This window comes from Oncorhynchus gorbuscha, linkage group LG09, assembly GCF_021184085.1.
Source record: "Oncorhynchus gorbuscha isolate QuinsamMale2020 ecotype Even-year linkage group LG09, OgorEven_v1.0, whole genome shotgun sequence".
NCBI lineage: Eukaryota > Metazoa > Chordata > Actinopteri > Salmoniformes > Salmonidae > Oncorhynchus > Oncorhynchus gorbuscha.
Genome location: NC_060181.1, coordinates 53825642 through 53837790, shown reverse-complemented (window position 1 = coordinate 53837790; position 12149 = coordinate 53825642). Strand labels below are relative to the sequence as shown.

Below are 12149 nucleotides of genomic sequence, written 5' to 3'. Positions count from 1 at the left end.
ATGACGAGATCCTGAGGCACATTGTCGCGCCATTCATCTGCTGCCATCGCCTATGTTTCAGCATGATAATGCACAGCCACATGTTGCAAGGATCTGTACACAATTCTTGGAAGCTGAAACTGTCTCGGGTTTCCACGGCCTGCATACTCACCAGACATGTCACCCATGCTTTGGTTTTGTTTACCTGCCCGCTGTTTCAAATGCTAACATTTTTGCATTTGAAGCACATCTCCAATGCAATTCTTTAAAAACAAACACCTGGAACAGTGCCATCTAGTGGTCAGACCTGGTAGCATCAGGATGCAGGATAGGACATAAACCTAACAGCTTCAGTGACTTATTTCTCTGAACAGGGGAAAAAAACATCACCAAACTCACTGGGAATACATTACATAGGATGAAAAAATAATCCTCCGAGCCGCAGCGCCATACTACTTGTCAGACATAGGGAACTGACGCTACATTTGTGACCAAAAATATTGGTACCCTTCCACTTTTTTGAATTTTCACAAATAAATTAAAATTGACCAAAGTATTTGGTCTCCACAATTCTTTTTCACTGTTAAAATGGCAGAACCTTTGTTTTTGATTCAGAACTTAATATATCAATTCCAATTAGAAAATAAACAAATGGCATTGACAAAATTATTGACGCCCTAGACGTAATATTTTGTCACACAGCCTTTGGTCAAAATAACTGCAATCAAGCTTTTCCTATAGCCATCGATGAACTTCCTGCACCTCTGTACTGACAATTTGGCCCACTTCTCCCAGGGTGCCTTCTCCCAACTACTGTTTTCAGATCTCTCCACAAGTTGTTGGCCACTTCAGAACAGTCCAGGGTTTTGTCTTCAACCATTCCTGGGTGCTTTTTAAAGTGTTTTGGGGGTCTGCTGAATGACCCGTGACCTTCGACAAAGACCCATCTTTCTGACATTGTGTTCCAAAATGCCTTGTATGCACACGTTCAAGGCACCTAGTGCCAGAGGCAGAAAAGCAACCCCAAAACATCACTGAACCTCCTCCGTGTTTGACTGCAGGGAAGGTGTTTTCTTTGAAGGCTTAATTTTTTTATTTTTTTTATTTGTGAACATAGAGATTGTGTGCTTTACTAAAATGCTCTAATTTGGACTCATCTGTCCACAGCACATTCTCCCAGAAGGATTTTGGCATGTCCAGGTGTGTTTTGGCAAGTTGTAGTCGGGATTTCTTATGTCTCTCTCTCTCTCTCTCTCAGCAGTGGGGTCCTCCTGGGTCTCCTACCATATAACCCCCTTTCATTGAGTTGGTGTCGGATGGTGCGAGTTAACTCTCTTAACTTGGGTCTGACTGTCTTGAATCTGTGTGGCAGTTGATCGAGTTGCTTTCTCCACCAATCCTTCGCTTCCATCGAGTTTCCTCTTGCAACCATGTCCATGGAGGTTGGTTACAGAGGCATGGGCCTTAAACATATCGATAACATTATGTACGGTGGAAACAGGAACATCAAGGTTTCTGGAGATTTGAGATTGTCGAGAGCATTGGGCAAGTAACTGAAAGGTTGCTGGATCGAATCCCAGAGCTAACAAGGTAAAAATATGTCGTTCTGCCCCACTGTTCCCCGGTAGGCTGTTATTGTAAATAAGAATTTGTCCCTAAGTGTCTTGCCTAGTTAAATAAAATTTAAAAAACACTTTAAAAATATATTATTGTCTGACCTCTTCAGATAATTCGCATTTTTCTTTTTTCCATGCTCATTGCGGTACACACAGTGACACAGAACAGGGAGAATGAGTCGTTTTCTCTATTAAAACTGTTTGAATTAGTGTGTTTTATATTGCAGGCACCCCAGGTGAGTTTAATTCCAAAGTAAAGAATCACCTGCTTGAAATCAAATTATTTGTAACTAACTACTTCCAGACGGTGCCAATAATATTGTCTGGGTCATATATGACTTCTTTGTGGAATAAGCTAAGATATTGTAAATTATTCTTGTTTTGTTCAACTGCAAACCGAAGATGTGATATGTGGATACCAAAATATTTTTTTCAATAGCTTTCTGGAAGACATGGTGCATTATTTGAAAAAAGTGCAATGGTGCCAATACTTTTGGCCACGACTGTATATACTCGTTGTTAGGGTGGGATTGGCGTGGGGATTCCGTGGGTGGCTTTTTACCATTTATTTTGGAATCATCATGTCTTACTCATTGTTAGAATTTTTTGGAGGTTCAAATCGGATGTTATTTTAATGTATTGAATATTATATGAATCCTAACATTTTAAAGTGGCCAATTTGGGTGCAATCAGTTTGCTTAATTTCTCAGATCAAATTATATTTCAACAAAATGTTACAGGAATGCTAGTCTTATCTGTTTTTAACTACAGAAACGATTTAAGAACAATCTGAGATGGCGGGTGTCTAACCTCTTTCTTGTGCTTTATGAGGTGGAATTACCCCCCCATGGCTTTGGGGTTTGCCCTTCATGAATAGTGTAAATTAGTGTAAAATAACACATTATGCATGCAGAATCCTGAACTCGTTTATCTTACAAACTTTGCGCTTGTAAACAAATCTTTGTATCATCACTCATTTCCCACATGAGCAATGACCCAGAGCTGAGGGAAGACTACACACATGAGTAATCGTCAATCTACCGTATTTGGTACACATTAGAAGTGTGTCATGCTGACCCGTATCCCCCTCCTGCTCTCCCTCCAGTGGTTCCTAGCCAACCTCTCCTACCAAGAGGCCCTGTCTGACACTCCGGTTGCCATAGTGAACGTTCTGTCCTCCACTTCAGGTGAGTCCGTACACTAAATATGACTTTACTTAGCTAATTTTACATGTAGGATCTTACAATGGGGAAGAGAAAAAAAACATGGATGTTTAAAATAAAATAAAAATGTCATTATTGTTCCTTTGTAAAAACTTTGTTGCAAAGAAATGTTACGTTGTTAGAAAACAGAATGGGTGTTACCTTGTACAGGTTGTTTGGTATTCTCGCTAGTATTTGTCTCGCCAGGTCTCTTCACCCTCATCCTGGCGGCCGTATTTCCCAGTAACAGCAGTGACCGCTTCACTCTGTCCAAGCTTTTAGCTGTGGCTCTGTGGTAAGCCATGGCGTCAGCTAAATAATTGTAGTTCCTCTGGCTTCTTACTACTATCTGTAGTTACATTGTTTGTCTGGTCCCTTTCCCCATAGCATGGGAGGAGTGGCCCTGGTCAGTTTTTCCAGCATGGACAGTCCCAACGGGAAAGGTGCTACAGGTAACAATGGAGATAAGAAGTGCTCCAGATAAACATCCTTCCTCAAAACCCTTCTTTTGTTTTTGTTTGTCTTTTTTTCCTTCCTCCTGTTACTCTTCTATCCCTCTTCACATTGTGTGTATTTGTCATGTCTTGTACTGTACTTGATTTGTGTCCTAGAAATGTGCTATATAAATACAATGTATTATTTAAGCATGAAATCATCTCTAGACGTGCAAGCCATGCCACGATGTCACGTTTGCTTGCGTTGCAGAAAGAAAAAAAAACATTTGGAGAGCAACCATGAGAAAGGGGATGTAATTAGCATAACATAACATGATGAAGTCGTGTCATGTTCAGGCTCCCTGTGGTCGGTGGCTGGGGCTGCGCTGTACGCGGTCTACATAGTCATGATCAAGAGGAAGGTGGACCGGGAGGACAAGCTGGACATCCCTATGTTCCTTGGTAAGTAGATCATAGTTAGGTCTTAAACATCTTACTAGAGTCAGGTGTCGCAGCTTGGTCTGTTGCTGATTTTCAGATGCTCTTTTCACTGATATAACTCCATATAATGATCCTGAATTGTGTATAAAGTAATTATATTCAATTAAATGTTTGTAATATGTAATATATAACATTTTCACCTGCAAATAGCACTAAATGTCAACACATCAGTATTAATAAAGTTGTCATCTTCTCTTATTTGTGTCTCTTAGGATTTGTGGGGTTGTTCAACCTGCTCCTCCTATGGCCAGGCTTCCTTGTGCTTCACTACACAGGCTTTGAGGCCTTTGAGCTGCCCAGCAAGCTAGTGTGGACCTACATCCTCATCAACGGCCTCATCGGCACTGTGCTCTCCGAGTTCCTCTGGCTCTGGTGCGTCTCGGTTGATGAATGAATGGATTGATTGGTTTGATTGATTGAATGACCGCATATGTACTCCTTGTCCACTCTGCTATTCACACTGCAGAAACACACACTGTGCAGAAACATGTATCTTGAATCGGAAAATGATATATGTGTGCGTAACTTGGAGTTGCACGTAAATTATGCATTGATGTGAATGGGAGATATGCACCAGAATGTAAGTTACCCACACATAGCTCGGGTTAAGATTGGTCCCTCTATCTATAGCAGTGGTCACCAGTCAAGATCACTTTCACAGTCAAAAAGCAAGCTGAGATCTACCGCTCATATAAAAATTAAAAAAATAGATAATGTAACGTTTACCAAAATAAAAACTCTTCTGTAGTATTGAGGTTTGTGCAGTAAGCTTTTTTATTTGACTGGACTCTGTAAAAAAAAAAAGGAGAGAAAAAAAAGAGAGAAAAAAAAGACACATGGTCAAATGATGATGTCAGTGATCTTCAGGTCGGAAAGTCGGAGTTCTTGAAAGAGTTTCTGACTTGGAATTCCGAGTTGGATGACCGTTCAAAACTATTTTTTCCAGTCGGATCTCGTTTTTTTCAGAGTTCAGTTGTCCTTAATGTTGAAGTCGGAGATTTTGAAGTTCCCAGTTGTTTTGAACATGGCATTAGGCTCGGGGGGGGGCAGCAGACGGTCTGCTTCTCACGGTCCCTGCTCTCTCCTTCCTTTCCTCTGGTGATGAGACTGACCAGAGAGAGGGGACACCGTCTTCCACCTGATGGTGAAACTCAAGTCAGACCGCATCTGCGTCATGCACAAATTCATGTTGTTCCTATGACCAAAGTGAAATATTCCTCAATATTAAAATAGACATGACACACTGATAATAATATTTAAAAAACGCAGGCCTATCGATACACTTGGCTCCTCATTCATTGCAGCTGCAGCATGAGTGGAAGTATGGAGAAGCATGTTATGTAATGATGTTGAATAAAAAGTGTTGATGGGACTGAATAAAAACCTAGACATGAACACAATCCTAAAAACAGCAGCTCTTTGCTGCATTCATGAACAGTCTTTCTCTGGTCATGGTTTTGAAAGTTATGAAATCTCAGTAGGCTGGTATCCAATTTTGGTCGTGGAAGCTGTAGGCACGGTGATTTGAGCAATCCGATTGGCCAGCACAGTAGGAGATCGACCTGTTGGGGACCACGGGGCTATAGTGTGATATGCAGAGTTATGCCAAGTGATACATTTTTATTTGTTGCGTAAGAGGAGTATTTTTGCATTTGATTCAATTGTAACCTTGTTGTGTGTTCAATATAATGTTGTGTGTTCTCTCCATAGGGGCTGCTTCCTCACCTCCTCCCTCATAGGCACTCTGGCCCTCAGCCTCACCATCCCACTGTCTATCATAGCAGACATATGCATGCAGAAGGTAAGAGGGGGCACTATTATTACTGCATGTCTGTTGCCATCACACCCTTGAGCATGGCTGCTCTACCAAAGGTGGTGTGTCAGTTTATAGGTCAAATAAAGTGCAATTGGTTTGTGATGGATGCTTTGGTCACATGGCACTTAGCGTAATGAATTTTATGACAGGGTATCATCTAGCAAGGTTATGAGTGAGCATTGTCTGTCTGCCTGTGGGGATCTAACTTTGAAGCCTTAGAAGCTATTCCCTTAGTAGGCTGCATGGGATATAGCATCATTTGGAGTTTAAAAATAGCATGTTTTTTTTGTGTGCCAATAGTTAGAAAACTCCCATGCTTCTGATGTTGGATATCCAGTCTGTTGAGATGTCAAGTCAACAACTCTCATTTCATAAATGCATGACATGCTAGCTAGTAACACTGAAGTTCAAGTACAATGCACTAATCTTGTAAGAAGCCACCCTTCTGAGATGGTGGTGATTGTTATACATGTAGCTTTATTGCAAGTATTGGAATGTTTTTGACCCACTGTTAGGCAGCTGGCACTTGCTGTACATCTATAGGTGTACTATATAAGCAGCTATCACATTCTTTATTGCTATATTTCGGTCCCCAGGTGAGTTTCTCCTGGCTGTTTTTCGCTGGAGCGGTTCCCGTCTTCCTCTCCTTCTTCATCGCCACTCTGTTATGCCACTACAACAACTGGGACCCCGTCATGGTGGGGCTGCGAAGAGTGTTTGCCTTCATATGCCGCTCAAAACATCGGATTCAAAGGTACTGGGAAAAACACTTGCTACTCTTTGTATTGTTGCCTACTGTTTACTTGGCCAATGCTTTGTAAGGTTTGACTTTCACAGTAATTGTGTACACACACACACTTAAATTTGCCCAAATTGAAATGTGCCCCGTTGAATCCAGGACAATGGATAGTGTTAGTTGACGTTAGGCTTGCTGGTATTGTATTTAAATTATTTTGCGTTTATGGCGCTAATTTGATATATTGTGATTGCACTCAATTCTTATCTAAATGCTAGTTGTTCCCATTCAGGTAGTGATTATGATCATGGTCATGGCCTCTTCCCTCAGATTGCCAGAGGACAGTGAACAGTGTGAAAGCCTTATTCCCTTACACACGGTCTCCCATGACAACGAAAGCTTCTGCTCGTGATCCACCAGCCAGTCACAGGGTAAGGAGACACAAATACAACATTTCTATGTCCTGTTACAATCTGAGGTTACCTACATAGAGCCATGACTACATGGAACTCTATTCCACATCAAGTAACTGATGCAAGAAGTAAAATTTGATTTAAAAAAACAGATTTAAAAAAAACACCTTATGGAACAGTGGGGACTGTGAAGCAACACAAACATAGGCACAGTAATAAATAATACACTTGACTCCCTTCAATTCTGCTCGCAAACATGCATTCTTTGGACAATAAAATGGACAAGTTATTTGGAAGATTAAACTACCAATGGGGCATTAAAAACTGTAACATCTTGTGCATCAAGGAGTCGTGGCTGAATGACAGCAATATCAACGTACAGCTGGCTGGTTATACGATGTACCGGCAGGATAGAACAGCACCGTCTGGTCTATGTAGTTTTGTAAACATCAGCTGGTGCACGATATCGAAAGGAAGTCTTAAGCTATTGCTCGCCTGAGGTAGAGTTTCTCATGATAAGCTGCAGACCACATTACCTACCGAGAGAGTTCTAATCTATATTCTTTGTAGCTGTTTACATACCACCACAGTCAGAGGCTGGCACTAAGATAGCATTGAATGAGCTGTGTTCCGCCATAAGCAAACAAGAAAATGCTCACCCAGAGGTGGTGCTCCTAGTAGCCGGGGACATTAATGCAGGGAAACTTAAATCAGTTTACCTAACTTCTATCAACATGTTAAATGTGCAACCAGAGAGAAAAGAGCTGGACCACCTATTCTCCACACACAGAGATGCATACAAAGCTCTCCCTCGCCCTCCATTTGGCAAATCTGATCATAATTCTGTCCTCCTGTTTACAAGCAAAAACGAAAGCATGAAGCACCAGTGACTAGATCAATAAAAAAGTGGTCAGATGGAGCAGATGCTAAGCTACAGGAAAGTTTTGCTAGCACAGACTGGAATATGTTCCAGGATTCCTCCAGTGGCATTGAGGAGTACACCACATTTGTCATTGGCTTCAAGAAGTGCATTGATGACGTCGTCCCCACAGTGACCGTACGTACGTACCCCAACCAGACACCATGGATTACAGACAGCATCCACGCTGAGCTAAAGGCTAGAGCTGCTGCTTTCAAGGATCGGGACCCTAACCTGGAAGCTTATAAAAAATCCTGCTATGCCCTCTGACCAACAACGAGACCGCCTATAGAGAGGAGGTTAGAGACCTGGCTGTGTGGTGCCAGGACAACGTCTCCCTCAATCTGATCAAGAGAAAGGAGATGATTGTGAACTGAGCACGCCCCCATTTTCATCGACGGAGCTGCAGTGGAGCAGGTTGAGAGCTTCAAGTTCCTTGGTGTCCACATCACCAACAAACTAACATGGTCCAAGCACACCATGACAGTCGTAAAGCGGGCACGACAAAACCTATTGCCCCTCAGGAGACTGAAAAGATTTGGCATGGGTCCTCAGATCCTCAAAAGGTTCTACAGCTGCACCATTGAGAAAATCCTGGCTGGTTGCATCACTACCTGGTTTGGCAACTGCTCGGCCTCCGACCGCAAGGCACTACAGAGGGTAGTGCAAACGGCCCAGTACATCACTGTGGCCAAGCCTCCTGCCATCCAGGACCTCTATACCAGGCGGTGTCAGAGGAAGGCCCTAAAAATTGTCACAGACTCCAGCCACACTAGTCATAGACTGTTCTCTCTGCTACCGCACGGCAAGTGGTACCTGAGCTCCAAGTTTAGGTCCAAGATACTTCTAAACAGCTTCTACCCCAAGCCATAAAGACTCCTGAACATCTAGTCAAATGGCTACCCAGACTATTCACATTGCCGCACCCCCCTCCCCTCTCCACACCATTGCCACTCTCTTGTCATCTATGCATAGTCACTTTAATTAACTCTATCTACATGTACATACTACTTTCTGTCGGTTAGGGGCTCGTAAGTAAGCATTTCACTAAGTTCTACACCCGTTGTATTTGGTGCATGTGACTAACATTTCATTTGATAAGACACAAATCTCCTCTATTTGTCCAATGATATTTGCCACTTATCATCTGGAAAACACTGGATTCACTCACTTCCTATAATCATGTAATTTGTTTTGTCTTTTAACATCTGTCGTGCATTTATCTACTTCAATGTTTAGACAGTATTGAGTGAGCGAGGAAGGACAAGTAAATATTTTAGATAAGACCATCGCCCACCTACTCCAAGGGATCTGGATTTCACCATGTGAAAAGATGTAATTAGTTTTCCCTTTTTAGGGTTTTCAATACATTTTAAACGAAGACATGGTGTCTCGTAGATGTGCTGTTGGTGAATGCTGTATTAGAGCTAACCATTGTACTTATTCTGAGCTTCCAGACTATCGAGGATTTGTCTGATAAATACCCTCCCCCTTTTACCAAGGTAGACATGCAGCTAGTATTCTGCTGGATTTATGCTGATGATTATGTAGCAAGGTTTTTTTTTTCTCAACGCAACCAGCTGGAGGCTGTCAGTGGTTTTCATAGCAACAATGATGACTAAAAGCTGTGTTTGAATACTCATACTAACTGCACTAACCGTTCTATTTGTGACGTAAATTGAGTATGTAGTATGCTTATTGGTTTGTTAATTTGTTAACTTCTCTAACCTTACGAAGCACATAGCATATCATTACAGCAGTTGCTTTTATGTACCGGTATGTTAGCTAGATACCGTCCTAACGTTAGTTGGCTACTATAATATATAGAACTTACCAGTATATTAACTATATGCTATCTAACTACCCAGCGTTTATTGACTTGATTATTCACGTCATTCTTAGCTTAGCTAAGTGGTATAGTTGTGTGTTCTCAATGGATATTGTTAATGAAGTTGTATGCTAACAAGCTAAGCTAACAAGAAGTTGCATAGCAACAGCATCAGCTTCCGGTAGATAGGAAACACAGCTTTAGTCACAATGCGTTTGAGACCCTCCCTGGGGCATCTAACGACCTGATATCGGCAAGATAAAAAATATGACAATGTGAACAACAGGCACATGAAATGGATGTCTTTCAGATCTCCCTTTTTATATCAGAATAAGTCAGTGAGACCTGCAAACATCTGTCTCAAATAGAAAAACAAGATGTACGCTCACCTTTTTCTGTCTCACCAGATTGTGAAGACAGTGCGGAGCGGCATGCTGAAGTGACAATCTTGAAGCAACCAATCAGAGACTTTGAACTACGTCCAGTGCCTCCTATTCAAACGATTTATTCTCTGCAGTGTGGAGTTGACGTTCCATCTCTACAAGATGAACTCTTTTTACTTTGTACAGTGTTGATGCGACTCGTCGTTGACTGAGATTGTGTGTTTTGCTGTGTCGGATGTGTAAAAAGAAAAACTTGATGGTACTGAAGGTGCCGGCCTTTTATCAATGATTCATTATGGCCACTTCAATTGGTACACGTTTAAATAAAAGGGACCGAGTGGTTTCATAAGGAGAAGAGCAAGGTTGTTATTCCAGCGGCAGCAGTTTCTAACAATGAAAAGGTCGCTGCTTGTTCACAGGAGTAGGTTTGGGAGCAGGCAAAAATAATTATCGTTAATGTGGAGTATGTAGTATGGGTGGAACAAGTTGGTCATGGATTTGATCATCAGGCTATTAGGTGACTTACACATCTGATGTAGAGATCTGGGCGTATTCACAAATGGTCACAGTGTTAAAGTATTGATAAAGGACTAGTTTTGCCTTTAGATCATAATGAATAAGGATTTATCGACAGGGAGGATCTGTCCCTTGATCAGCACTCTGAGACACAGAGTAGCAGTTCCTGTGAACAAGCAGTCTCAGATAAGGAGACTGCACTACAGCCTATGAACTACCGCATTTGATTTCTCCCCCATATTCTACATCTCTCCATCTCTGGCCCCTGGCAGCCAGGTAATGCTGGATCATGAAGGCAAACTGTGATGAAGCCTTTTGTATGTGTTAGAATGGGAACTGACATTAACCCCTCGACTAAGCTAAGCTGCTCTACAGAAGTTATAATGCTGTTGCCTTTCCAACCGAAAACAGTAACCATCTCAAAACAGTTGTAAATACTGTACTACGCCATGAAATTCGAATGATCTATCCTTACTTTAGTTTGTATTTTGAAAAATGACTACTGCAAAGACCCTCTGAGTATCTAGCCTTCATGCTCTCTGAATAATTGTTTACTCCAATGTTTTTTGTTCTTTAAAGTCTTGACTGTTATGACACTAAAAAGGATTTAAGACTGACCAAGTACATGGATTTTCCAGAAGCACTATTTTTCATCCAATTAGATTCCCATAGTCTTAAAGAGAAAATGTTATTGCATCTGAGATTACTCATAACACTTCGGGGTGTGTTGCAGAGCCACGAATGGGGGACCTGATCTGATTAAATATCTTTCACCTGTTGAAAACTGACAATTCTATGCTATAATAGAGTTTCTATGTCCAACAATTGTATTTTAGACACATTGTGTTTGATCAGCACATGAAATGCAAATCAATCACCCACTCACCCTTATTCTATTGATGATTTTATTTGACTTAAACACATGTTTGATCAGTTAAGCTGAACTGTCTCTTCTGTAACCCTTGATGTACACCATGACAAAGGGCATGTTATCATGTTATTCCACCAGCTGTCAACCTGTGTACAGAACTTTATGGAGTGTTTGCCCAGCACCCATTGTGGAAGACATTTTATGACTTGAGCTAACTGCAGGAAGTAATAACTTACCCTGTAAAGTGAAAAAAAACTTCAGCCCCTCAAGTGCAGGTTTTACCTTTGTCCAACTCAGTTGTTACTTTCACATTGTAAAAAAAATAAATAAGAATCTACCCTAGCCAGTAGCATTTATTACCATCAGCTATGATTCTTGCACAAAGGAAACCAGCTGTGAGATGTATTTGGATGTTTAATACATGCGGTTCCTGTAGCCTATTTTTACTTGAGAAAAACCCAGGCACTCTGGAACTATACATCCTATGAAAGTTGATCATTTGTTTCCTATCTAAACATTTATCAGATTTTCCCCCATATCATCCATGTTGAAGTCTCTTATTGATGGGCGAGGTGCCAGATACATAAGTGCATTGTATATATTTTCTCAAAGCTCGTGTTTTTAAAACGCATTTTCAAAAATGTGTTTTTTTCAACGGTTCTTCCAAAATGTGCGTATATCGTAAGAAGGTTGTTTTTTCTTTCTCAGGTACTTTGGTGGAAGGATGACTTTTTCCTCTGTCCAATCAGATTTTGTTTTGGTAATTTCCTGTCCTTTTATTAATGGGTCTCCTTTTAAAAAGATGTATACAGATTTATCTAAGTGTGATCATCGTAGTTTACCCTATCATCACAGGCTCTTTTAAGATTCTTTGGTGAAATTGCGTAAGTCCTTTTTCTAATGTTATGCAGCACTATTAAAACTAAAGATTTTCA

General features: G+C 41.1%; 1 protein-coding gene across 6 annotated transcripts in view; it reads left to right on the top strand.

Moving 5' to 3' along the window:
* The window catches only part of LOC124043767 (solute carrier family 35 member F5-like), a 28706-nt gene extending 16557 nt beyond the window's left edge, over positions 1-12149 (top strand). For all 6 annotated transcript variants that reach the window (XM_046362705.1, XM_046362708.1, XM_046362706.1 and 3 more), the window contains 9 exons: positions 2701-2782; positions 3005-3092; positions 3185-3249; positions 3589-3693; positions 3945-4104; positions 5443-5533; positions 6145-6302; positions 6615-6715; positions 9852-12149. In XM_046362705.1, the coding sequence (XP_046218661.1) occupies positions 2701-2782; positions 3005-3092; positions 3185-3249; positions 3589-3693; positions 3945-4104; positions 5443-5533; positions 6145-6302; positions 6615-6696 (831 nt within the window). In that variant the 3' untranslated portion in view covers positions 6697-6715; positions 9852-12149. The remainder of the gene's footprint in view (positions 1-2700; positions 2783-3004; positions 3093-3184; positions 3250-3588; positions 3694-3944; positions 4105-5442; positions 5534-6144; positions 6303-6614; positions 6716-9851) is intronic.